We start from the raw sequence: 10,379 nt of genomic DNA, 5'->3' as shown, positions 1-10,379 counted from the left end.
GCCCCCAAGGCGGAGGTGCCCCACGCACTGCCTGCGCCGCGCGGCGCCCCGCCGCTACGATCGCGGCCGAATCGCGGCGGGCGCGGCCCCGGGGAGGGTTCGAGGGTCGCAGCGCCGAGCCCCCGCCCGGCCCCGCGCTGTTCTCAGCGCCTCTCGGCCGCCTTTCTCCCCGCGGCCGTTCCGGCAGCGCGGCGGGCGGCGCGGGGCGGGGCGGGCGCGGCGGGGCCGATGAGGCCGCCCGGGACGCCGCGGGATGTGGCGCTGGAGGTGCCGCCCGCGCTGAGCGGCCCCGCCGCCACCATGGGAGCGAGCGTGGCCCCGGGGCTGCCCGAGCGCCTCCGCCTGCCCGTCTGCTTCCTCGGCGTGTTCGCCTGCTACTTCTACTATGGCATCCTGCAGGAGAGCATGTGAGCCGCGCCGCACCGGGGACACCGGGACGGAGCGGGGCACGGGACGGGGAGACCGGGGAGAGACCCGGGGCTGGGGGGACACCCGGGGCTGGGGGCCCTGCAGAGGAGGGACTGGGGCAGACGCGGGCAGCGGGACCCGGCTGGGTCGCGCCGCTCCTTGCCCGTGGCCCCGGCTCTCTCCCCGCTCTCACCGGTGCCCGTCCCGCTCTCTCTGTCCCCGGTGTCCGTCCCGCAGCACCCGAGGCCGCTACGGGGAGGGCGCGAAGCAGGAGAAGTTCAAGTACGCGCTGACCCTCGTGTTCATCCAGTGCGTGATCAACGCCGCCTTCGCCAAGCTCCGTAAGTCCGGGATGCCCGGGACGGCGGTGGCCGGGCCCGGGGCCGCTCCTGAGCCGCCGCTGTCCCCGCAGTGATCCGGTTCGTGGACGCGGCGCGGCCGGACCGCACGCGGGGGTGGCTGTACGGGGCCTGCTCCCTGTCCTACCTGGGCGCCATGGTCTCCAGCAACTCCGCGCTGCAGTTCGTGAGTTACCCCACACAGGTGGGTGCGGGGGGACACGGGGGGCACTGACCCCGGCACTGACCCCGGCACTGACCCCAGCCCTGACCCCGGCACTGACCCCAGCACTCGTTCTCCTGGGGTCCCTTTTGTGTCACGGTCACTGCCGGAGCTGGAGGGAGGGGCTGAGAGAGCTCGGAAAAGGGAGAGAAATCGCCCAGAAATGCTGGGAGTTGGGTGATTGGGAGGGAATTTGGGTGATTCCCCTTGAGGCGCGTGCTGAGCTGTCCCTGCTCAGTCTCAGCAGCCCACAGGGGATGTTATGTGTCTCGTTTTGGGATGTGGATCATTAACACCCATCCTTCCTTCCCAGGTTCTGGGCAAGTCTTGTAAGCCCATCCCAGGTAGGAGAATTCCCCATTTTCTGTGTGTTTGTGTGGATTTCTGTGCCTCCAGCAGCCCCTCACCTGTCAGAGCTCTGCCTGGGGCTGGGCCGGGTTTGATTCCAGGGAGGGGTTTGGGGAGCACTTGGTGATGTTCCTTCTCTGCAGCCGTGATTTGGGAATGACTTGGTAGGGCTTTAATGCCCCCGAGGGGTTCCAGGGGCCATTTTTGATGTCCCCTCTCCCCAGTGATGCTGCTGGGGGTGACCCTGCTGCGGAAGAGGTACCCCCCAGCCAAGTACCTGTGCGTGCTGCTCATCGTGGCGGGGGTGGCCCTGTTCCTCTACAAGCCCAAGAAGGGGATGGGGGACACCGAGCACGTCTTTGGCTACGGGGAGCTGCTGCTGGTGAGTGCAGGGACCCGCCAGGGCCGGGCTTCGGAGGGGGGGTTACACCTGGTAGGAGCCCCAGGGTCTCAGGTGGGATTTCCCCTTCACCTGGGATAAATTCTGGGCTCTCAGGTGGGATTTACCCTCACCTGGGATGGGTCCCAGGGTCTCAGCTGTGCCTTGAAGGTGTGGCAGGACAGCTGGAGGCAAGGGCAGCCTTCCTGCGCTCTGCACGCCCTCGCAGCGCCGCTAACAGCCCCTGCTAATAACCCCTGTAAGAACGGGGGGCAGGAGGGTTTTCCCTGGGGAGAAGCAGCAGGCCCTGAGGGTTTGTGGTGTCTGTGCTCAGCTGCTGTCGCTGACCCTGGACGGGCTCACGGGGGTGTCCCAGGACCACATGAGGGCTCACTACCAGACAGGCTCCAACCACATGATGCTCAACGTCAACCTCTGGTCCACGCTGTTCCTGGGGGCAGGTAAGGAACGCAGGGATGGATCCCAGGGAACGGCCACGCCCTGCCCTGGGCCGGCCCCGGCACCAGAAAATGTACCTGGGGCACTTTGGAATTCGTTTTGTTTGGGATTTTTGGGTTTTTTGTTTGTGGCCCCAGCCCCTGCCACCCCTTGGGCTCTCCCCTGAGGGTCCCAGAGCAGCTCCTGCTCCAGCTGGGAGCAGAAACCGGAGCCCAGGCAGGGCTGGGAGCTGCCCCTGCCCACGGCACCAGGTGAGCTCTGAGGTCCCTCCCAGCCCAAACCGTTCCAGGAGCAGGGAGCAGCGCTCCTGATTAACTGCTGGGGACTGTTCTGCTGGAATTTGATCCCAGCTAATGATCTTTCTTTCACTGATTAACCAGGAGGGCGACTGCTTCTCCTGCTGCTGTTTCCTCCTGTTGTTCGTGGAGCTCACTCCCTGTTTTCAGGGGTTCTGAGCCCACCCCGACCCCACGTGGGCGGGGAATCCTCATCCAAGCCGCTCATCCTGGGCTGTTTTCCAGGGATCCTGTTCACAGGGGAGCTCTGGGAGTTCCTGAGTTTCACGGAGCGTTATCCCAGCATCATCTCCAACATCCTCCTCTTTGGGCTCACCAGCGCCCTGGGCCAGGTCAGTGCCCTGGGCTGGGGCCGTCCCATGGGGTCAGGGACAGGATTTTGGGTGGGATTTCCTTCCCTGCAAGGGAGTGGGGTGGAATTTCCAGAGAAGCTGTGGCTGCCCCATCCCTGGGAGCGTCCAAGGCCAGGTTGGAGCACCTGGGATAGGGGAAGCTGTCCCTGGATGAGCTTCAAGGCCCCTCCAGCCCATGCCAGGATGCCATAAACCCACTTCAGCCCACGAATAATCAGGATTCGAAGCAAGATCCCTTGGGATTTTCCCCTGGCTCCCTGTCCTGGCCGTGGCAGTGACAGAGCTCTGTGTCTGTCGGGGCAGAGCTTCATCTTCATGACCGTGGTGTACTTCGGGCCCCTGACCTGCTCCATCATCACCACCACTCGCAAGTTCTTCACCATTCTGGCCTCCGTGGTGCTCTTTGCCAACCCCATCAGCCCCATGCAGTGGGTGGGCACCATCCTGGTGTTCCTGGGTGAGTTTGGGAAGCGAATCCATGGGATCCTTCCCCTGGGAACTCCTCAAACCCGTTGGAACGGGACAAGGGCGCTCTGGAGGGAGTGTGGGACCAGCAGATCCATTTGCTCCTTTCCCCCTCCCTCATTCCATGGGGGAATTTGGGGATATTAAGCTGATTTTGCCCCAAATTCCCGGCTTTCTGCTGGATTGAAGAACACAAATTTTGTGGTTTGTCTCCCCCCAGGCCTTGGACTCGATGCCAAATTCGGGAAGGGGGCGAAGAAGACGTCGCATTGAGGTTGATCGCTCGATCCCCGCAGTCGGAATGAACTTTTAATTTATTGTCTTGTACCTCAGAATCTGGCGTGGAACTGGACTCAGGACAGGGAATCAGAAGCAGACCGTGTGGAATTTATTTCTGGCTTTGGTTTGGTTTTTTTTTTTTTAATTCTAAATCGTCTCTGAAATGTAATCCTTCCGTTTGAGGTGTAATTCAGCTTTTTTTGTGTAATCAGAGCTGCCCCCCGGAGCCAAGCAGCAGGAGCAGATCCTTGCCTTAACAGGAAAACACAAATCCTTCCTATCTTTATTAAAGAAAACAGATAATGGCCACTCTTCCCGGGCTTTCTTTGGGGATTTGGTTGATCTGGGGGGGACTCAGCTCTGCTCTCCAGGGAGGGAGAGGAATGATCCCGGTTTTTGGGGTGATCCCAAGGTTAAAGCCTTGTTGGAGACACCCCCCTCTGATTGTGGGGTTTTCCAGAGGCTTGGAGCAGCCGCTTGGATTTTCTCCCACTGGGATGTGTGAGTGGAAATCCTGGATGTGCCTCACCCTGCTCTGGCTCCCAGGAAATGAGAATTCCCCAAGCCCAGGGCAGCTCTGGGGCTGAACCCCCCGGATCTGCCGGAACAGCTCCTGTCCTGTCCATGGATCCCCCAGGAGGCTCCAGGGCAGTCCCAGGAGGGGTTCCCAGAGCAGCTCTGGCATTTCCCCCAGACAGGAGCAGCTCCCGTGGCTGCCGGGGTTCCTGACTCCTCCTGAGGAGCCTTTGGGGTGCTCCTGCCTGGATCTGGGTGTCTCTTTGGATAAACCCCAAAGGAACTGGGGTGGGATTCAGTGAATTTCCATCCTCTGCTGCTTTTTCTCCTCCAAGGGCCTTTGGGAGAGGGAAGATTCTGTTCCCTGGGTTTTGGGCTTTGCTCCTTTTTCAGAACCAGAGGCAGGGCTTGGATTTGGGGGAAATGTCAGGAGACTCCTCCCATCCCCAAGGAAGGGCCCAGGGATGCCCAAAGTGCTGCCAGAACATCCAGGGGAGGGCAAAGGGATCTCAGTTCCTGCTGTTGGGTTTATTCCCAGCGGGAAGTGACCAAGGGAGCCCCATCCAGGCCAGGCCAGGGCTTGGAGCAGCCTGGGGTCGGGAGGTGTCCCAGGGTGGCACTGGATGGGATTTAAGGTCCCTTCCAGCCCCACCCATTCCATGGTCAGTGTGAGTGCACGTGGGAGCAGCCCAGAATTCCCAAGGAACAAATCCCAGGATCTCCACAGCACTCTGGGCTTCACCGGCTCTGGTTCAGTCCCGGCTTGGATCAGACCTTCTGCAGTTCATGGGATGCAAATCCAGGTAAATCAAAGATTTTTGGGGTTTCTTCCAGCCCTGGGAGCTCCCCCTGCCTCTGCAGTTTTGGGGTAAGGAGGATTCCCAGCAGGAATTTTGGGGCAGGAGTTCTCTCTCCCGGTTTTTGCCGGCTCCAGAGCCCAACCTGAGCCCGCTCCGGCCTCGGTTACCGGCAGGGGGAACTCTGCCTTCAACCATTCCCAACAAACACCGGGAGAAACCCAACAAAAGCAGCTCCTGTGTGATCCCTGCTCGAGCTGCGCTGCTGGAGCCAAACCGAGGTGCAAATCCAGCTTTTCTTCATTTCCCTCCCATTTTTCTCCATTTTTATCGTGTTTAATCCTCCCCGGCCACCAGCAGAGCCCCGCTGGAGCTGAGTTTGGAGCTGAAATCATCCCCCTGCTCCTCCCAGGCAGCTCCGAGCTCACCAGCAGCTGCTCCCCGCTCAGCACCACCCCTGGCACCTCGCATGGAAAACATTCCCGCTGGAATTCTCCCAGGAAGCTCTGTCAGCTCCGGGAATTTCTGGGGGGGGGGGATCAGAACCGAGCCCGCAGCGCGGCAGCTGCTCCGGGAGGGGCTGGGGAGGGGAGGTTGGACTGCGGAGCCGAGCCCTGGCACCCACCGGGGGCACTTTGGCAGCGCTGCTCCCTCTCCTTTCATCTTCCCTGCTTCTGCCGGCTCCTCCTGCAGCTCCAGCAGCAGATGGTTTAAAAAAAACCCAAATGTTTGGAGAGGGGAGGTGGATGGGACTGGATTTTTGGATGTTTTGCAGGGATGGAGATGATTCTGTAAGGGATCGTTTTCTGCTCACGGGAGAGCAAAGATGGAAAAGGAATTGTTGTTGCTCCCTTGGAATCTCGGTGTTCCTCTGAAATACCTCGAGGATGTTTTGGGGGCAGTAAGGGAAGGTTTCCATGCTGGTGAATGGTTCGATGATTTAATGATTGGCTTTCCTGCAGGTTTGCTTTGATTGTCCCCACATCGAATCAAATGTTGGGCTCTTCCCTCTGTAAAATCCCAGTCTGGAGCCCCCAGGAGGGACCTGGAGGCGGCCCTGGGGCAGGAGCAGAAAACTCTGCTCCAAGTTTCCCAAAAATGGAGTATTCCAAGGCAATAACCCCCTCATCTGGGGTTTTGTGGTGAGTGTGGCTGGGAAAGCAAAATCCTGGAATTTGGGTTTGGGAGGGACCTGGGCTGGAGGAATTTGGGCACTTCGGTGCCTAAACTTTATTTTCTGCGGTTTGATAAATTTGGGGTTTTTTTATTTTCTGTGGTTTGATAAATTTAGGGTTTTTAAAAATTTTCTGTGGTTTGATGAACTCCAAGGAGTTTTTCCCCCTGTCCCTCTGACCCGAATCCCATTATCCCATAAACCCACTGAGGTTAAAGCAGCTCCGTTAATGTCTCCCAGCAGCCAGGCCTTGCTACCTGAGGATTGAAGGAATTCCTTATCTTTGCAGCCAGTAAATGCTTGGGGAAGTGGGAGTTACATAAATCCCAGGAACCCATGGAGGATCCAGGATTTCATTTAATTCTCCATAAACTGACCCAGTCCCAGGGAGGGCTGACAGAATCCAGTGGGAAAGCAGCTCTGGGAATGCTGGGATGGGGGTTTGGAGCAGCAATGGTTAAGCCCTGATCCCTGCTGGAATCGGGGCAATGAAACCCCAATTAATTAATTCCAGTTAATATTAACCCTGGTGGTGTGGAGAGCACAGGTTTAGAGCTCTCCTCTCCCCCCCAGCAAACCAGACTGAGCCTAAACTCTGGTTTAGTGCTCGACCCCAGGGCTGAGCAGGGGAAAATTCCCGGTTTGCGGAGACTTTAAAAATCCCGTTCCCAAACTGCTGCCACTCCCAAAGGTGCAAATGCACTTTGACACCCTCCCTTCACAAATCACTTCCCTGTTCCCCAGTTTTCCCTTTCCTCTCCTTTTTCAGCCAAGTTTTGGTTTGTTCTCAGCTGTCTGAGCCCTCACCCAGCCTCTCCTGCCCTGTTCTGCACAATCCCACCCCCAATTTCCAGCTCTTTTGTCCAATTTTCCCCCTGGACCTGCAGAAGGGGGACCAGGAGCCACAAACCCCCCATGGCTCTGTTTCAGCCCATGCCCAGCTCACCATGAGGGAAACCTGCTGTGCTCCCGCGAGGATGAGCTCCTGCTTGTGGGGGAATCTGCTCTGGAATAAATTCCAGGACTTGGGGACAACGATCTGGGCCCCCCACCCTGCAGGTGCAGAGCTACCGGAGGCTTGGGGAGAGCAAAACAATTCCACAGCAGGATCAGGTTTTAATGAGTCCGGGATCAAAAGCAGCCTGGAAAACAAGAGCAGCCTCATCAGGAGCTGCTGCTAACGAGCACCAAAGCCCCGCTCAGGGGCTGGGGGGAGCCGCTCGCTCACCGTTGTGCATTTTAAAGGCTCAGTTCCTCCTCTCCTCCAAAATCAGCTTTGATGCGTCTCCAATCCAGGTAAAAATAGCAATCCAGCAGATTCCCTGCAATTAAAACCTCCAGGGCAGGGTTTTCGCTGAAGGAGGGCAGGGGTTTTTTTTAAGCAGTGTTTGTTTTCTCCCAAACAAAAGTGGTTTTTAATCATAGCAGCAAGGACTGAGTGGAGGTTGCTTGAGGTGTTTTGGAGTCAGGGAAGGGGATTCGGGTGGGAAATGTGCAGAGCAGTGAACTCGGAATGGTTTAAAAGGGAGCTGTCCTACCACAGCAGCAGGAATTTTCAGCGTTTGGGATCAGGATGAGAGCATCAAAGGATTCAAGAGTGGTTTTGGGTTGGGAGGACCTCAAAGCTCCTCATCCACTCCCACTGTCCCAGGCTGCTCCAAGCCCTGTCCAGCCTGGCTTGGGACACTCCCGGGGCTCTGGGGGCAGCCACAGCTTCTCTGGGAATTCCATCCCAGCCCCTCCAGACCCTCACAGGGAAGGAAAACCCCCCTCAAGGAACACCCACCTAATTCCTGTAACACTCTGGATTCCTGCCTCGAACCTGGAAGCCACCAATTTCCCAACCCTTTTATCCCATATTTAAAAGACATCAATATTTTATTTATTTCTGTAACAGACACATGTATTTTATCTATCCGTGTAAATAAGCTGCTTGGCCTCTCTCCACTTTAAGACTTCCCGAAGGTGGGAATATTTCCCCTCCTACCCCACCCTCATTAATCCACAGTGCGGGGAAGGGGGCACTGCTGGGCTCAGCCTCTCGCTCCGTGTGTGCTGTTCCACGGAAGGGCTGCAGCATCCAGGCTCTCCGTCCCCTTTCCCTGCAGGATGCCCGGCCTTCCATGGTTCAGGGATTCTGGGATCCAGCAGCTCTGCCTGTCCTGAGAGCCCGTGTGGGCACCGAGCAGCCCCCGGGGCGCGCCGAGGTGACAGAGCCGGGGCTGCTGTGACAAGATAAAACATCCAGAGGGGCTGCGCTGGGCTGGGCAGGAGCGGGACATCTGCAAGGGCTGGAAACACCCCAGCAGGAGCGGGAGATAATGGATTTTTAATTGGCTGTAGCCAAAAAATTACCATTTAACAACGAAACCATCAAAGCCCGTGATATCCACGTTCCGTAATGACTTAAATTTCAAACCAACAAACCCTGTCCTCAAACCCAGCAGCGATTCCGTCAGTTTGTAGCAGCACCGCAGCATCCCTGGCGCTCCCCACGTGGGAAATGGGCTCCACAGGTGCCCCTGGCACAGGCAGAGGGGAGGCAGCACCTTGCGCTGGTCCTGTGAGTGCTGCACAAATTAAAGCCTCATTAAGTCTCCCCCGTGATTGAGCTGGGCTTTGTTTGGAGCGGGTTTGTTTGGGTTGGTAACAGAGATGGCAAATCCAGGAAATAATGAAATAACTGTGTTTTCATCCTCTCCTGATAGGAGAGTTTAATTAGTGCTGCATTCTCAATAACTCTGATCCCGACGTGCTGCAGATCCTTTCCGGGATAACAGGGGGATAATGATTGGAATCCTGTCCTGCAGCCCCTCGCTGGAGGCAGGGCTGCTCCATTTAATCACGCTGGAGAAACGCTGGCAGCTCTCTGCAGCTCAGCCTCTCCCTAATTACATTTCTGGAGTTTTAGTAAATTGAAAGAGAAAACGCAGGAACAAAATAATTAAACCCAAAGAGGAAGTGAATATTAAAAAGCAGCAGCTAGTTAAAATTCTTGCACACAGCTCCTCTCAGAGCCATCACTTTAATCAGCTTCCCCTGGAAATCAAACAGAGAGGGGTGACACCTCCAAACCTGTGGGTACCGCAGCATTTAGTGCCTCTTGTCACAGGGAAATGCCACCTGTCTGGTGCCACCCAGGTGGGAATTGTCCCCAAAGCTGGGAATTCAGAGCTCTCACTTCACACACATCCAAATCCCCACCTGAATTTCCAAGGCTCAAGCACCTGCAATTGTTTATTTATCACAGAATGGTGTCCCAGACACAAAGAAGTGACAATAATTCTCCCAGCCACCAAGGAGGACAGAACCCAGCCTACATAACTTCTGCAAAGGGAGGAGAGGTGAAATTCCACCTCTGTTTCCACAGGTGCCAAATTTTATTTTCCACTTCCTGGGAACAAGAGGGTTTTGATCAGGAGAACCTGCAAAAGAACTTGACTTCCCCGCTGCAGAGTGACACTTGGCCAGCACTGGATTAAAGGAGAATTTCTGTTTGTTCTGCTTTCAGAGAGGCTGCCAGGGAGGAGGGGGGAATCTCTTTGTTGTCTGTGAAACTGGTGCTGTAATTTCCTCCCGTACTTCAGCTCTGAGAGAAGAAATCCATCGCTAAAAATCCACAGCTTAGGTGGGAATGTAAAATGGGAATGGAAAGGGGATGAAAAGAGGTTTCTAGGAGAAACGTGTGGCCAGCACGGGAATGTGAACACCAATCCTGTACCTCACAGAGCCATTTCTTCATCAGTGCAGCATCACCTGCTGCTCTGTCACCACGGGCAGCACTTGGGGAAACAAAGGAATGCAGCAGGGTCCAATGATTGCTCAGGACTTGGAGGCGACACTTGCCAGGAAAACCTGGGACACTGCAGAGAACATTCCCGATAATCCAGGAGCCAGCCATGGGTCGAGGTGGCAGGCCCTGGCCAGGAGGAGCGATTTTCACCTGGGAGAAGGGGAGAGGAGACAAAAATATTTAGCATTTCCCATTTCAATAAGCGTGGCTGTGTTACAGAACCTGGGTAATCCAGTTATCGGGTGCTTTGTGTGTAATTGAATTAATTCACCGTGAGGCTGGAAGTGGTAGGAGGGAAAGGCTCGCTCTGGATAAGCTGCTCTACAAACTTTGAGGTAATTAAGGACTTTTAATAAGGAAACTTTTGTTTTACTGGTTACAAATCACTACAAAGTAGCAGAGAAGAGCCATACCAACGTACATTAATTACTTTGTTTGCTGAAAACGTACAAATAAGTGAGAAAGTTTTATATCAGTGTCAGTGTGGAGGAACTTTGTCAGCCACACAGAAGCCTGGGCCAAGAATAAAGCAACGCCTGACTCGATAGCAC

At 56.2% G+C, this 10,379-nt stretch overlaps 1 protein-coding gene across 1 annotated transcript; it reads left to right on the top strand.

Annotated features, from left to right (window-relative positions):
- SLC35B1 (solute carrier family 35 member B1) lies at nt 1-3,860 on the top strand. Its single transcript, XM_082297593.1, has 9 exons — nt 1-407; nt 646-749; nt 821-951; nt 1,283-1,313; nt 1,542-1,699; nt 2,031-2,157; nt 2,677-2,783; nt 3,108-3,261; nt 3,490-3,860. Exons 1-9 carry the CDS (start codon nt 229-231, stop codon nt 3,540-3,542), a joined length of 1,044 nt encoding a protein of 347 aa, XP_082153719.1. The 5' UTR covers nt 1-228; the 3' UTR covers nt 3,543-3,860.
- Nucleotides 3,861-10,379: the final 6,519 nt, after the last annotated feature.

The sequence above is a fragment of the Coloeus monedula genome, assembly GCF_965178545.1.
Source record: "Coloeus monedula genome assembly, chromosome: 26".
NCBI classification, from domain to species: domain Eukaryota; kingdom Metazoa; phylum Chordata; class Aves; order Passeriformes; family Corvidae; genus Coloeus; species Coloeus monedula.
Note: the sequence above shows the minus strand (reverse complement) of the source record. Positions and strands in the feature narration are given on the sequence as shown.